This window comes from Mauremys mutica, chromosome 10 (assembly GCF_020497125.1).
Source record: "Mauremys mutica isolate MM-2020 ecotype Southern chromosome 10, ASM2049712v1, whole genome shotgun sequence".
Lineage (NCBI taxonomy): Eukaryota > Metazoa > Chordata > Testudines > Geoemydidae > Mauremys > Mauremys mutica.
In genome coordinates, this window is record NC_059081.1 from 9,416,279 (window position 1) to 9,433,844 (window position 17,566).

The 17,566-nt window shown below is 44.3% G+C and overlaps 1 protein-coding gene across 13 annotated transcripts in view; it reads right to left on the reverse strand.

The window, feature by feature from the left end:
• The window catches only part of CLASP1 (cytoplasmic linker associated protein 1), a 267,069-nt gene that overhangs the window by 134,806 nt on the left and 114,697 nt on the right, over nt 1-17,566 (reverse strand). For all 13 annotated transcript variants that reach the window (XM_045031770.1, XM_045031772.1, XM_045031768.1 and 10 more), the window contains exon 9: nt 730-882. In XM_045031770.1, coding sequence (XP_044887705.1) covers nt 730-882 — 153 coding nt within the window. The remainder of the gene's footprint in view (nt 1-729; nt 883-17,566) is intronic.

Genomic DNA, 17,566 nt, shown 5'->3' on the forward strand with positions numbered 1-17,566 from the left:
GAGATGGAATATTTACTTAAGCTACAAGGGAGATTTTCCCTTAAAGGATTTAGTCCCATTTATAATTGATGAATGTGTGGATCTCCTGACAGGTACACAGACTGAAGATACAGAGATGGGGAGAAAAGGAAAAGGCTTAAAGGGCATTATTCAGGTGACAGTTATCGTTTGAGAATGGAATCAGGAAAGTTTCCTTTAGTTGCAATTTGCAAATAAATTCAGAGTCATTGTTCAGTTTTCTTTTCACCCTTTAATTAGAGCATCGGAAGTTGGAGGTCAAGTGGCACAAGTGTTAAAACAATAATTTGCCAACTGTTTTAAATTGCATGAAACTGGAGTTCAGCACATACATTTTTTACCTTATTTGTTAAATAAACAGCCTGTGTTATTTAAGCTATTTGACTACAGAGGTACAGTTCCTTTAGGAGGAAAAAGTGGATCACTGCACACTGTTGCTTCAAACACAATGTTGAAGCTCACTATGTGGATCTGGATGTGGGAATCCTTTGCAGGTCCACTCTTCCAGAACACATTCTTGGTGTTTAGCCAGTATAAGTCTCATTCTCAGACAGAGCAATTCACCACCCTAAAGAGGGCCTCCTTAGCACAAGGACTATGCAGCACTTAGGTCCTCAAAATAAGGCTTAAATGGGACTTCAGCAGTGCCTAGGTGTAGTGCAAGCCCTTTGCAGAGAGGTGAGTTTCACCCAATATGCGATATTGCCTTACCTGTGGACTTTGAGCCCAGAGCTGCAGACCCAAGTCTGCGAGCCGTCCCCATGCCAACTCTGCGAGAGTTTGGAGGGGCCTTTGAAGATGTAGATGAACTGGCCGAGGAAGGTCTGTTCCCGTCCACAGAGTCTTCATCATCAAAATTTTTATCTGAGGAAGAACCACATTCAGCCATAACTAAGGTGAAATTAAAAAGTGCTCTGTGCATTTCCTGTAAGAATACTGGAGACAGCTCTCACTTCAACAGCTTTTAAAGGCTTCACTGAAGCTATTTTTAAAAGAATAAACCAACAAGCTATAATCAATGCCTGCATCAAACCGTCCTTTCTAAATACAAATTTAAGGAGCTGGTCAGCTCAGGAGATCTACAGCTTTCCACCTCAAGAGGAGTAAACAGGCAGGCCTTGGTGTAACTGAGAATTCAGGCAGTGGTTTGTCATCGTAGCTGAGATCAAGACTGAAGGGCCCATAGATCCTCAGCTACAGGTGGTGACTGTACAACAGGACTGAGAGCTTGTCTACACTGTAGCTGTGCTGATATAGCGCATCTGGTGAAGAAGCACTATGTCAACGAGAGCGCTCTTCCGTCTATGTAATTAGTCTACCTCAACGAGAGGCGGAAGCTATGTCAACATAGCTTGGTGTAGACAGCACTTCAAACTGATTTAACTTATGTCGCTCAGGGGGGTGGTTTTTCACACCCCAGAGCGATGTAAATTACGTTGACTTAAGTGCTGGTGTAGACACGCCCTGAGGCTCCTCAGAGAGGCAGTGTGGGGAAGACCACACACCAACTGTCCGTGCTGTACCTGCATTCTGTGGATCAATAAAAGACACTGGCTTTCAGGGCTGTGAATCATGCAACTTTCAAAAGCCCTAAATCCACTTTAACTTGTTTTTAAATGACAATTTCCTACATAGACAGTCGGAAGGTGTAAAATGTTTGGACGGCTAACCTGGGCTTTGTGTGCTAAGAAAATCAGATTGAGTTCTACTATGGTTCCCCCCAAATCTACTCCCACCACACAGCCCTTCAGGATCACATTACGCCCACCTAAGGTGGCCTCCTTTTCAAAAGGCAAAAGCAGGACATATGCAGGAGCCTCGCCCGCCTCTGTTGGCCCTGCAGTCTACCCCTTTTCTCCCCCCCAAACTCCCACACCCTGCTCCTCCTCTTCTCCCCAAAGCCCCGGCCAGGTCAGAAGCCAAAGCCGGGCCATAGTAAGAGCTGCCCAGGGAGCCCGGGCTGTTGTGGGGAGCCCCAGACCTCCACCTGCCCCGGGCGGAGGACCAGGGTGCCCAAGACCAGCCCCTGGCCCGTGTCCCCACCCCCTGGGGTGTGCTGCCCAGGGCAGGTGGAGGGTCCAGGGCTCCCCATAGCAACCTAGGCTCCCCGGGCGGCTCATACTACTGCCCGGCTGCAGCTTCTGGCCTGGCCAGGGTGAGGTCTTGGGGGGGAGGGGGAGAGGAAGAGCAGGAGGCGGGGCTTCAGCCCACCTCAGGTCACCCACAAACACGCACCAGGAAGCGGCTGGCGCTGCCCCTGAGGCTCAGGCAGGCGCAGAGCAGTGCCACAGGGAATCCAGGACAAATGTTGTCCCAGACTCATTCAGCCTGGGACCAGGACTTGAACTCTGCATTTCGGGACTGTCCCATCCAATTCAGGATGGGTGGTCACCCTGCAGGGACAGCTTTAGGCCGATTCTCCTGAATCGGGCCCCACACCTAAGAGGGTCCCATGCCCTAAAGAAGAGCGCTTAACTTTTTAATTTTTACTCACCCGGCGGCGGTCCGGGTCTTCGGCAGCACTTCGGCAGCAGGTCCTTCATTCGCTCCACGTCTTCAGCAGCATTTCAGCGGCGGGTCCTTCAGTGCCGCAGAAGACCTGGAGCGAGTGAAGGACCCGCTGCCGAAGTGCCACCGAAGACCCAGACCGCCGCCGGGTGTTCGAATCAGGCCCTGCACTTCCTAAAGCCGGCCCTGTTACCCTGCACCCACCTCCTGCTGTCTGGAGGTTGAACATGATTCCCTCTGGCTGGACCCAATCAATGCCATCTTTCATCAGCCAGAAGGGTCACTTCCAGCCAGGGGTTGAGCACATTCAGCACTAACCACTCCACTGACTCAGAGATCATTTAACAGTTCTGGGCATACATTAGTCACTATCTTCCAACTCAGCAAACCAGTTAAGCACCTGCCTAAGTCCTTCCTCACTCAGCAAAGCTTTTAAGCATAAGTTTCACTTTAATCATATGCCTCAAGTGAAGTGAATGCTTAAGTATTTCAGTAAATAGGGATGGACTGAATAGGGTCGACGGGTGAAATTCCACCCAGCATCTGGTGAGCCTGCACAAAGCCCCCTGCACCATTTAAATCCTTATCATGGGGTGGTGAGGATAGGCTTGTCCAGACTTTTAGAACAGAGGTGAATTTCACCCCAACTACATTTTCTTTTAAATTCTTATTGAGAGTTATATAGATATCAAGTAAAAGATTCATTACTATATATATTACCACCCAAGAGGAAATCATTACTATAAATATAACCAGGTAACAGATATTCTGCATTATTTCAAAAGTAGCACTTTTATCTAATACTATACATCTTGTTTCAGTTGCATTAATGTCCATCTAGACTGTCGTTTATTCAACTTAAAAATAATCTAGCAATTGTGCTTTTCCAACCCTCACCCCCCCAGCACACACAAAGGGTGTGGTTTCTTATTCCAGATAATAAAGTAAAATAAAAACTCAGAAACCAAACATCAAGAATGACCTCATTTTTGTAGCATGTTAGTAAAACTCTATTAATTTTGCTAACATTCCAATTTAAAATGAGCTTTCCTGAGGATTAGCTATAAAAAAAGAGAGGCGAATTACAATCAAATGGATCTTCTTGTACTTTAAAAGTCAACATTGTGGCCAAATGTTTTTTCTAATATCTATGTTGAATAACCTTTAACATTCAGAGAGAATTTCCTTGACTGAAAATTAAGGATAATATACTGGCACATTCAAAACTGCATACCAGGTCTTTCAGCAGCACATGTATTGGACAGAAAGAGAAACAAAGAACAGAAACAATCTGAATGTGGAGTTCATAAAATAAAATACAACCAAATCAACTATACAGTAACATGAAGAAGGACATTCTTCCCAATTCAACAGCTGATGGTCACAATCATCATTTATAATTAGGATCAAATTTTGAACTCTAGCTGTAAATCCTATAGGGCCAAATTCAACCCAGGTGTAATTCCATTGACTTCACTGGGTGTGTGCCAGGGATAAAATTTGGATCACAGTGTTTAACATTTAACAATCATGACTATTCTCCTGCCCAATGCTCATTTATGAATGATGCTTAGTAATATCTAGCAGAGACATGCCTTACTAAAAGGGGCCTTTGTCTGCTCACTACTCTGCTCTCTCTCAAAATTTAAAAAAAATGCAATTTGCTTAAAATCCCTTCTATTCACTTACAATCATTAAAAAGGAAAAAAAAGAAGAAATTGCTTACAAGTACATATCCTTTTGCAAATAAGCTTCCTCAACATTCCTTCATATTTTCCATAGCATGCCCAGATGTAACACTGTTTCACAGACTGCTGCAGACTTCAGTCCAGAACAGAATCAATCATTGCCCCTTGTATTCATTAAGCTGCTGTCTTCACACATAGATTTAAACAGCTATGGCTTCAGTCCTATTTGTACAACTGTGGCTCTGCAGGATTCACATGAACGCCCATTTTAGCCCAGAAAACTTCAGGCCACTTCCAGGAAGGAAATTCACTGCTACTGTTAGTAACCTAGGACAGACAATCCAAGACTGAAGACAAGCTTACTCTGTCTTGCTAGCTTGGCTCACAATAGGAACTAGCCTGAGTTTATCCCTTGGGAAGCTCTAACGGGAGCATCTCAACAGCTGTCATCATTTGTCCATGACGAATAAATTTAGTCATTATTCATTTTACAGCGTAACCCCTTCAGGTCTGTGTGAGGTGTAAAACAAGCAGGAGATGCTATCCCAGGAGCTCAAGAATCTGAGCAGATAATGGGCCAATGTTCTCTTCACCATAACTACTGATTCCTGCATTCCTGAGCTGGTACATCAGGGAGAGCATCTCCAAAATAGCATGGAACATTTTAAAACAATCTAAAATTGTGAGAGTCTCAAGTTTTCATCTGAAAAATATGAAACGCTTGAGTCCTTAGAAATTTCAGCTAATCATTGTAGCTGAGTCTCTTGTTAATTATTTACATGGGAAGTATTTGAGCAGAGCATTATTCTTGTAAAGAACGTTGGTTTATACCTGAGCTATTCTTGCCAAAAACATTTCTAGTTAAGATGCTGCATTATGGTCTTTGGGCCTGATTCTGCAAGGTGCTGAACACTGTCTGTTCCCACTGAGGTCAATGTGTACATCTGAGTATTCCCAAGATACCTACTACTGCCTTGGGATCTAAGCATCAATGGATCCTGGTGTGCTTGGCGTCTTTACAAGATGAGACCTTAAAGACTAATCCCACATTGTTTGAACTTGCATGTTTTACGTTAAGCAACTAAATCCATACTTGGGCATCTAAAAAAAGAGTCACTGAGCACCCACAATGAGATCAATAGGACCCGTGGGTGCTCAATGCCTCTGAAAAACAAGCCTCTCTTATTTCGGTTCCTGTCTCCAGGCTACCAAGTTCTGGAATTTTGGCCTAAAGGAACTTGTTCATCTAAGTAACTAACTTGGGTTATGTTTTAAATCAGCATATGCACCAAACGACTGAATGGCTCAGAGAATTGATATTAAGGAACACAAACTTCATCTCTAAGTTACCTGTTCAAAACCAGTCCAGGTTGGTGTGACAAAGCCATTACTATCTGGTTATCTGATGCCCTATGTGAAATGTACTAGTGGGTCTCAGTCCAGATTTCAGACGAAGATACCCACATCACACACACAATAAAACAAAAATCCAAATGGCATTAACTAGCCAGCATGTACACCAGTATTAAATGAGAACGGAAAATCAACTCATAGACTTTAAGGTCAGAAGAGACCACTATGATCATCTAGTCTGACCTCCTGCACAATGGCCTCCCCTCCCTTGAAATAGTCCCCTCCAGGTTAGAGTGAAGGGGCAGAGGCTGGGTAGTGTAGGAGAACCTTGCACCTATAGTATACGTGTCCTATAATGAATGCACATAAGAAAGTATGGAAAGAGAGGCACATTTTGGTACACTTGATACTAAAGACTGCAAGCTCAATACTAAAACACAATGGACCGATAAAGCCCAAATATCAGAACCTCCAACACACGCACAGCAAAGGATATGGTGCCTCACCTCAATGCCAAATTACATTTGGTGTATGTAACAAACCCCTCCTTAGCATCCTGTACTCCATGCCATGACCCTGTGTGTATTGGCCTATTTTGTTCAGACAAATACCCCTTGAATACTTTTAAACACTCAAGTCCAGCATCCGGCATCCCTGGCTCAGGCTGAGACTCCTTTAGGACACAAATGGCTTTTCACTCCTTAAAAGCAGCAAAGAGTCTTGTGGCACCTTATAGACTAACAGACGCTTCAGAGCATGAGCTTTCGTGGGTGAATACCCACTTCGTCAGATGTTGCATCCGACGAAGTGGGTATTCACCCATGAAAGCTCATGCTCCAAAATGTCTGTTAGTCTATAAGGTGCCACAAGACTCTTTGCTGCTTTTACAGATCCAGACTAACACGGCTACCCCTCTGATACTTTTCACTCCTTGTGTGTGGGTATCAGATCAGCCTCTGAATCAGACAGCTACAATTTAGAACACTTTTCTCATTACCATGCCTGGGACATCCCAGGATTTAGCCCCACCATTATATATTCCTTTGAATAGTTATATTGATTTTACAGATATCTAGAAAAACAAAGTTAAAACATACAAAGGGCAAACAATGAAAACAAACTTAGAGAAGGGCTATTCTCCTTGGCAGGTGAAATGGGTAAAACTGAATGTTGTTCCAAATGCAAGAAAATAAAATTGTCCAGGCACAATGTCTCCTCAGTATAGTTTCTCATTCAGCAGTGTCTCCTACCACCTCGTTTGACCTGTCACCCCCTCTCTGTATCTGTTCACTGCCTCCCCCTTCTCCAAATCAGACACAAGCTTCCTGTTCACACCTTAAAGGTCCTGTTCTATCCAGCCACTCCATTAACTCACTGCAATGTCAGTTGCTGCCTTCACTCTGCAAGTGTTCCCAGCCTTCACCACCTATCAGTTGGCTTTTCCAACAAACAGCTCCATGCTTTCTCCCACGCTTTCCAGTATGAATAGGAAAAACTCTGGCACAAATTCCATCCAGTCATCATCTTACCATCTTCAAAACTCACAATGAAGTGAGTTCTCCTTAAAATTCACCCAATCCACGATCCCTAAAAGACACGACCAGCTGAGGACAGCTAGGTGAGCCACGCCTATGGCTCATCAGGTTAAGATGTTCCAACTTCACTGTTAACTCGTCCTCCTCCTTTTGCGTATTTCATCCATCTGTTGCCTTCTGTTACAACCTAAACTGTAAACACTTTGAGGTGGGCAGTGTCTTTTAAATAAGGGTCTTTATGGTCTACCATAATATGCCTAATAATAAACAACACCACTCATCCTTTAGGTAAGGTGGAAGGAGACCGCTTTCTTCTCTCACTCCAAGGGCTCTATGCCAAGTACTAACTGGGGTTTTTAAACCCACTCTTTTCTTCGATCTAAACTAACACGTTTCTATTTCCTTTCCTTGGTTAGAAAATGTCAATTTAATCATTTTGGCTCCTGCTACAATTCTATTTAATCAAGAGTTAATTAATTAAGTTACTCCCACTGTAGTGTGTGTTAGACTCCCATTATGGAGAGTAAATATCTTTCTTTTAGGAATCTTGACAGTTGGAATTGTTTTCTGCTTCACTAACACACCATGTTTATACAACTCACACTGTGACTTTAATGTGCATCCTACCAGCTTCCCAGACGGAAAATGAGCAGACTGTACACTCACAGCCAGTACAAGTAGTTTCAGTAGCCTGGTAAAAAACGTTTCTCCTGAAGGAAGTATCTCAGAAGACAATCACATATTATGATAAAAATCACATTTGCTTTAATTCTACCTTTAAATAATTCCAGTATAATCAATCGTATTAAGGAAAGTGGTGTCCAGATACTGAGGTGATGAATGCCCTATAATAGATTTAACAGTCAGATACAACTTTTATACAGCACCATAAGTATGTACAATGTTTTACAAGAGAGAATAAGCCACGGCCTGAAGACTTTATAATCCAATACCAACAAAGACTGCCAAATTCATGAGTCAGCCACTGCAGAACACTGTACTAGAAGATCAAACAAAACATTCCACGGTCTCATTGATGCTAATTCTCATGACTGTATCGCAAGCCTTGTTATATTTAGAGCTTTTTTAAAGCCTCAGCTCTTGGAGTCAGGTGATTCAAGTAGAATTTCAACTTTCTTTGAATTTTTTTTCGGGGAGGGAGGCGGGGGGGGGAAAGCTTTTGTAAATTTTATTCCTTATGGCTGCAGAGAAAAGCTTGAAAACATGAACCCTAAAGACTCAAAAACCAGAAGCCTAATAAAAAGAACCCAACATATATTAACTCTAAATTCTCATGATTTTAAGTTAATCTCATGATTTGTAGGGGTCAGGCTCATGAGTTTTAAGCACTTGGGGCTGGCAACACTGTGACATAAACTACAAAGTTACTGTGGCAGTTTTCCTGTTTCATGTTACTGCTGTTAGAGAATGGTGGCCCAGTGACCCAAGAGGGCGCTTCCAAACCCATTAGCCATTAATCGAAGGAAGCTATAAAACAGCAACTAAAAAAGGAGCCAGTCCTACCTTCCTTATTCAGACTAAACTTTCATTGATGTGAAAAATCCCATGAAGTGCAAGATCATTATTTGTATTACAGTAGAACTTAGAGAGGTTGCAGCCAAGCTCAGGACTCCACTGCGCTAGGTGTTGTGCACACACATGGTAAGAGACTGGCTCTGTCCCAAAGATCTTACCATTGAAATAAATAGACAAGACAGGCAAAAAGTGGGAAGGGAAACAAAGATGATGTGATTTGTAAAGCACCTAACATAATGGGGCCATGACTGGGGCTCATTAATGCTACGGTCATACAGATAAATAATAAAATAATAATAATAATTTGCCCAATGTTACAGCTGTGAATAAAATCCCTCATCAATGGACTCCTGGTCTGGTGCCCTACCCACTGAAAGATATTATGCTAACCAAGGAAATTTACAGCACAGACCTTGAAGAAAAACGCATGATTTAACATAGTTTTAAATTGAATGGCAAAGAGAGAAAACAAATAGAGCTTTTCCTGTGCTACACTTTGCCTGCCTGTCCCCAAAAGGTTTCTTTATGAGGATTTTCAGAACTCAGGGCTCCAGTTAACATTCAGGGTCTGTTGGTATAGAGATACGATTATCTCTCAACACAGTTTTCCACTGCTTAGTTCAGAGTATATTTAATTATCAACAATAGCTCATTATTTTTATACATGAATGTTTCAGCGTTTCCTGTTGACATCAGTAGTAGGTTCTCTCTTTTTTAATTTGCAGTTTGGATCCTTGAAAATTCCCTTTAAATTATGCTTTGGGAAGATGTCAGCAGTAGCTGTGAGTAAAGATATTAAACCATCCTCCCAGGCTCTCTCATTAGCATAATATTTATGACCCACTTAGCATTCTTCTCAGTGAGCTGAGCGCTAGTGATACTGATCAATGAGCAAGACATGTATATGGCATGGGGGAAGAGAATCTTTAAGAGTCAGTAAAGAAGTCGGAATAGCTTTCCAGAACTAGAGGTATTAATCATATTACTGCTGGTGTGGCTATGGTGAAGTACATTTTTATTTTTAAAACAGTAAGTAAAACAACACGATGGATTTTCTGTTTAAAGACATATTAATGCTTTGCACTTCTACAGCACCTTCTATCAGAGGATCTGAAAGTGCCTTACAACTATTAAGCCTCTCAACCACCTTGTGAAGCAGGGATGTATCATCCTGCTCCCCCATTTTACAGCTGGACATACTGAGGCAGAGTGGTTAAGTGACTTGCCAATGCCACCCAGGAAATCTGTGGCAGAGCCAGAAACTGAACACAGATCTAAGCCCCAGTACTGCTACTATCAAAACCATCCTCCCCCTCCACCTCACCCCCAGTGGCTTTAAGAATTAGAGTAATCCAAATATGCAGACATTCCCATTGTAAACCCAGTTTCAAGATTATTATATACAAAAAACATATATACATAAAGGGTGACTGACAAACACAAATCAATTCTTATGTGAGTGTCACAAATAAATGTGAATAAACTGAAAAGCTAGTCAGTGTTAATTTAAAAAAATGATGTAAATCCATTTAGGTCTCTTTTGTGGAGCTGTATCACAAGCCTGGGGGCTCAGTCCTGCTCGGAGTTGAGCTTCAGAGGTAAGGGTGACCAGCACTTCTCAGGACTGGTCCCCAACGTTGGCATTAACTAGCAAAAAGAGACTGCTTCAGACTCACATGCCAGGGAGACATCTGTTGGTGAATTTTTTATTTGCCTGAAGCCCAGAGGAATATCAAAGAGTAAAATCACTTGGGCAATATATAGGCCAAATCCTGTTTGCCTTACTCACACTAACAGCCCCACTGAAGTGAATAAGACTTCTAGGGTGAGATGAGTGAGACTTGGACCAATATTTACAATCTTGTAAATGGACGGATAGATGTTCCTTTTTTACATATGCAGCAGGGGAATTCTGCTTAGAAATTTACCAAATCCCCAGAACCCAACAAAACAGGGTTCGGGTTTCCAGCCATTAGCACCATCTGTTGTCATGACATCATGGGAAATGGCGCCTTTCTAGCCTGCATGCCCCAGAATGGCATTTATGGCACAAATTTTTCAGCCTACTGAAATAATTAGTAAATCATTAAATACAGTACACTCATCAGCCGAGTGCTCAGTAATACTCAGTCTCTGTAAGCTAAAGGACATTGCATTTTACATTTCGATAGCATCTGCCCTCCTGAAATGCTGCACATTCTATACACAAATAACACACTGGGATGGAGAATGGCTGACAACCTCAGCACAGGACTCCACAGCAATTCCCCACTTTTACAAAAAGGGCCATAGGATCATTATGACCACACAAAATAGACACGGGCTTGAGTTCTAAAGTCTCCTCTGTAGAGATCACAGGAGGAGAAAATGCTGCAAGAAGTAATTTTTCTATACAATGGCATCATTACGCTCTCAGAACATCGTCCCATCCAAAGAGATTATTATTCGGTATTTAGACAGTAGGGTGATAAGCACCCAAGATAGAGAACGGCCAAATTATAGCTTTGCTCCTCTTTGGGACACTGGGATTGGGGTGGATGCACTGGAAAAGCAGATGAGAAGGGAAGGTACAGGCAGGGTGTCTTAGGGAGTGATGGGTGGTACACCCCGTATGGTTCTCCTAAGATCTACTTATAATTTTATACCATAATCATCATCATGGTATCTATCAGTACGCCTGCAGCATGCACTCCCCCAACAGCTGCTGCAACATACTGGCAGGTGCTCTGTCGGCAGGACTCTCGCCTTGCCCCCAACCCGAGTGGTGATGGCCTCTTGATGCCTTGGAGCACTTCTGGTTCTACTCACTGGTCCTCCCTCCGCATTGACAACACAGCAATGTATTGGGTATGTGGGTGTAATAACTCCCTGTGATTCTGCAATGCATCCACACATGACACAGGAGAAACTAGCCCTTCGTTGGCAGGTACCATTGTGTGTGTTGCGATGGACGATACAGAGAGGAAGATACGGTCTCTCTCTCTCCTGAGGATTTATAATCTAAATCCAGGGGCAATGCAACTGGTGACCACATACAGACTAATACTATGCCTGCATAAACTCTAAGGTGTTATGCACACATCAACCCCCTACCCCATAACTCTTAAGCCATTACACAAATAATTAACATCTACTAATTAGATAAGCACGTAAACCGGGGTGGGCAAACTACGGCCTGCGGGCCACATCCAGCCCGCCAGCCGATTTAATCTGGTTCTCAAGCTCCCACTGACACCAGGGTCAATTGTTCCAGCACTTTGCTGACCATCCTGCTTTCCCTCCACAGGCCCGGTGTGCAGTGCATGGCCCGTCCCACTCTCGGACACATGATTGCCCTTTACTTTTTACCTTTTGGGGGAGAGTCACATGTGGGTGACACAGATACCTTCCAGCCCATTCTCCAGTACATTTATTCTTAGAATAGGTGAAGCAGGCCCTGTTTGTTCTGCTTCCATTTTCAAAACACACAGCCATCAACCGAGATGTTTTAATGGCAACAGCTTTTAGCTATCCTACCAAACAGCTGGTGAAAACTGGAGAGAAAGCCAACAGCAAAAGAGTAAGTGCTCGGAGACCAAATCCTGCAGTCCTTACTCAGGCAAAACTTCCACTGAGTCCAATGAGGCAAAACTCTCACTGATCCTTCCACAATTATACACACTGGGGTGAACCTCTATGGAAGACTAGGCAACTAGCAGAGTTAAGTTAGTAACTGAGACTGAGTAAAGGAAGAACTGAGGAGACATTAACTCAGAGTGCTATTGGACAAAACAAGACTTCAAAGAAGAGAAATTAGAGGGGAGAAAATCAATGTCAAAGCATTTGCCATATGGAGCCACTAATTACACGGATAAGAAATACTGTAATAATAGAGCAAGCAGGATCAATAGGGAAGCGAGAGCTGGAAAATGTGGAATAAAAGGCCAGTAAAATCTTAGTGCCCTGGCCTACGTGGGAGTCCAGAAACTGGGGGAAGACAATGAAAATTAAAAGTAAATCGATCATAAGGAAACGAATTTGTCGCCAACTTGAAGCCATGGAAATGAGACATTTGAGGGTAGTGAGAGGGGTGATAGTGCTGCACCCCACGTGGAATGATGCCATCAGGAGACCAAGGCCTGTGGTATCAAACAGAAGCTGCCATAGAGGAGGCTGAGTTGGTACAGGCATGGAAGAAGGACAGATGAAAGGAATCCTATTAGGGAGGCGTTTGAGACTAAAGTGACTGACGGACAACAAGAGGACAGCCAAGAAAACAGCAGATAGAGCGTGTACAGGAGGGCAGAGTGGATGTGGAGCAAGTGTTGGACCAGCAAGCTGTGTTGAGTGTTCTGAGCCTGAGCCTCGAGTCATTTGAGATAATTACACGAGGGTCCAGCAATCCGCAAGCAAGGGTCTAACCAGGGAACCCAAGGCAAGTATATAGGATCCTAATGAAAGCAACCACGCTAGTCTGCTCAACATTGCTACCTTGTTGGGGATGCTCCCCATTACCTGGTAGTTTTGACAGACTATTCCTGTTCCAGCCTCTTCCTTCCCCTGCTCCAGCCAGCTCCTACCCCTGCCCGTGCGTGTGCCTGCTCCAGCCTGTACCTGCTCCAGCCAGGGCTGGTCGCCTGACTGTCCTGACAGCAGCCTAGAAAAGACTGATCTGGCGACCCAACTCTGAGTTGCTGAAGTCTCTCATCTTAAACCAGGGATAAATTTGGCTCATTTCAGCCAAAACTTCCACAGGGTATGTGAGGTCAGTAGAATTTCACCTGAGAGTCTGCAAGATTTGGTCCAGTTTTGGTTATTCCCAACCTTCATTTAAAGCAAATCAGTTATGAACAACTCCCACCCTATATAAACTCAAATGTATTCAGATTCAAATTAAAACGGCGCATCCTGGTTTCCTGCGTCACACAAAGGCATGCGCTTTGTCATTATGCTGTTGGGTGAGCAAGAGCCAATAAACATGAGTTTGAACGTGAGGAAATAAAAGGGAAGAGCAGTCAAAAGTTAACAATGGACATCGATTCATTAATAAAAATGAACCATCCTCTGAAAAGTATGAGATGCTGCCTCCTCTCCTTCCCCTCCCCCCGACAAGCAAGTCTGGCTTTCACGGCCATCTTGTATGTCTCAGATAACCCCAAAGGATACCCCCCAGGGAAATTCACCTGTAATACTTGTGGAACACTTTTTCACAATACGCTGGTATGTACATCTTACATACAAGCTATTTCCTTTAATACATGTTAACAGAGGCTGCTTCTTTCTTGAGCCAAGAGTTGTAAAGCGCGCAGTCTGCATTCAGACTTACAGGTATCTAGAAGAGCCACGCCTCCCTTTACCCTTCAGAAAATTCCTGCTTTAAGCAGGGTTTGACAAAGTACAAGCAGATGCCATGACAAGGACGTGGGGTTCTGCTTTGACAAACATAGGGCAGATACCCAAGAATGTGTATGAATAAAGATGCATGTTAACAACTGAAATGCCTTGATGGACAGGGCTAGAGCCTAATCTTGCTCCCATTAGAGGCAATGACAAAACTCCCATTTCACTTCAAAGGTGCATAATCAAGCCCGGGATTCATATTCAATGTCATTTATAATTACAGAGATTCTCACCTGACATCATGGGATCTATAGATGTCCCATTCACAGTGGAATCTTTGCTACAAGTGCCAAGTAGCTCCAGCTCCAAAGCGACAGCCTCCCCTACACATAGTCCTGTTCCCTGACTAGTGATTCTTCTAAGTGCCAAGAGCTTCTTGTATTGATGTCTGCACATCTCCAGCCAAGCAGACCCACAACATGCTGTAGATCGAACAGGCAGACATCAATTTCAGCACCAGCTAATTCACTTGTACGCTGTCGAGTAAACGGCATTTTGAGTCTTTAGTCTCTAGAAGAGGAGTTACTTGGTGTGCAAAGTACAAGAATGGCTACAATAAACATTATGCCAGAGAACATGGTTTAAAATGTCTAATCATCACACTGGAAAGAAATACCTTGACCCTTTATTATCCACAAATTCAAATCCCTGCACAATCTGTCTATGACTTGAAACTCAGGGCCGGTCTACACTTAAAACACTGCATTGGCGCAGCTGCACCAATGCACTTGCGCCGCTGTAGTGTAGAAGCTCTTCCATCGACATAGCGCTGCCTACACTGGGGGTTAGGTCGGTATAATTATGTTGCTCCAGGGTGTGGATTTCTCATGTAAGCGTCAGTGGTCATTCTGAAGCTTTGCAACTTGCACATAAATATGTTAATATATAACTTAACAGTAAAACAGCCATAGCTACTGTCAGCACATCTCAGTGATCAATTATACCCTAACCCAGACTGCTGGCCAAATATGTAATGTGTGTGACAGAGACGCCAGAGTTGCAAAATGAAACCAGATTAGGAGAACTAAGCCAACGGTTTATCTACAGAACAGGTAAAGCCCAAGCAACAGCAATGTAATCTTCCCTCATTCGTGGAGCTGGAAGCAAAGGAGATAGTTTATTCTCCATGCTCTGAATCTTTGGCCTTTTGGCTGGGTAGCTTTCTAAATAAAAACCCTAATTCTACAGGGTTTGTGTTCCAGTGATAATTGATTCTCTTTGTCCTTGAGTATCATTTCATGTGGTTAAAAATCTGTCCACTGGGGGGAGCTCCTTTTAATTTTAACTCTAGCAAAATGATGAAGAAATGAAATCAAAATGTAGTGGATTCATAATGCAATACTTTCACAGTGTCTAGGGCCAAAATCAGGGCACATGGCCAACAATTTGCAAAAACAAAAATGCCCAAGATTTTATTGTGCGAGAGTCTAATTAGGATTTGCAACAGAGACTAATCTTATATTGTGTATTTTAATCCAAACAGATGTTTCTTGAGAAAGGTGATTCGGTTAATTACATTCAGACTTTAAAGTAATTAAGCTGGGTTCAGAAGCCAAGAAATTTTTCTAGTAATTTCAATAATATGGAAAGATTACCCTTGCTACAGGGTAATGGCTCCCGAACTCATGGGAAAGTCCCACTTATACAGGTGCTATTCCGGGGGGATTCGGTGCCAAAAACGTAAAGATTCTACGTCAAAAAAATTTAAATTCTGCATATTTTATTTGTCAAAATAACACAATACAATCACATCAGTTTCAATTATTTTGGTAATTTACTTCAAAATACCTGTCAGCAACTGTGTACAGACAACAAAAACGATTCAGGAAATGTTTTTTTGACAAACAGATTCCTTACTAGGCATATTAATACAGAACTCTGAGTAATAATTCTTTTAAACTACAATACAGAACTGTATTTCCTGCACTCCTCAGAAGCAGTGGAAAGGTTTCGGGGAGTCAGGGGTAACGGAGTAGCTGATGAAGAGGGAAGTCATTGCTGGGTGTGAACTTGGAGGGTTGTTGGGTGTGGGTGGGAGAAGTATGGAACAGGGGTTTTGTTTTGCACAGTGAGGGATCATTAGGGAGCCTCCACCATGCAGACCCTGGCTGACCCCTACTCTCTCTCATTGAGTCAGGGACATCTGTTTCTATGTCCCTGCACCCTCTCCCCCCATCCCCATATGTCCCTGAACCCCCACTCAGCCACCCCCTCCTCCCACAGCCCTGCACCCCCACTCAGTCACCTCACCCTTCATCTGGCCCTGAACCCTCCCCTGTCCTGATGTGGCCCTACGCCCCCACTTAGCCACCCCTCTTCTCCTACGTGGCCCTGCACCCCCTCCCTCCATGTGGCCCTGCACTCCCATTCATCCCCCACCCCACTAGCCCTTCTGAACCCCACTCTGTGACCCCCAGCAGCCGCATGTGCCCCACGCTGTCCGTTTCCCCGTATCCTGTGCCTCCTGACCGGGCCCTCCCCCGGGAGCAGTTGTTAAAGACACTCAGCATCTCACACGGTCAAGCCCTCTGAACTCCAGAGATGCCTGTGATTTGCCTCCCAGAGACGGAAGGAGTTAAGGGAAAGAGTGGTGGGGAAATGGCCAAAAGAAGTTGCAATATTTGGTTTTCCATGTGCCTAGACTGAGAGCATCCCTGGGGTTAGAAGAGTGTCTTAGCACATCCCTGCAAGGCCAGAACTGCCCAGCTTTGCTGTCAAATTCCAACACTTTAAAGCCGTGGTTCTCAACCTTTTTGGACTCTGGACCCATTTGTAAATGTTTATGGCCTGTCACGACCCAGTAAATAGTCTGGGGCTGGCGGCCATGGGGCAGAGCTGTAACTAGGCATTTTAGCGCCCATGGCGAGCAAGCATATTTGTGTCCCCTTTAGGGTGACCAGATGTCCCGATTTTATAGGGACAGTCCCGATTTTTGGGTCTTTTTCTTATATAGGCTCCTATTACCCTCCCACCCCTGTCCCGATTTTTCACACTTGCTGTCTGGTCACCCTAGTCCCCTTCCAGAGGTGATACGTGGGGGAGAGGCATGTGGGGTCACGTGCCCCCCTCCCAGATATTTTGGTTGCACCCCCGCCTCAACTCAGACAGGTTGGGTGGCCCACTGATGTCAGTCGGGGGGGGAGGTGGCGCTCCCTCCCCAAGCCCCACTCCACCGAGCCCACTGTGGGGGCTGGCCAGAGCCACCCTCGCGCCTTTGTACCCTGGATGGCTGCTCCACTCACGCTGCCCTGGTTACACTCTGCCCTGGGGTTGTTTCAGCTGGATCCTGGGTCATGCCCAGCACTCACCCCACAATGGCAGCTCCTGTGCTGTGGGGCTGGCTGGGCTTGGATCTCCACTCCGGGCACTGCAACCTCCAGCATTGCAGCACCGCTCAGATTTGGCCCCACCCCTTGACTGACCCAAATTTGTGTGAGTGGAGTTGTGACCTGGCTCATGGGGATCCAGTGCCACTCACTCAAATGTGGCCTTCCTGGGCTCCTGTCATGACAGCTGAGCCAAATCTGAGTGGTACTGGGACCCCAGAGG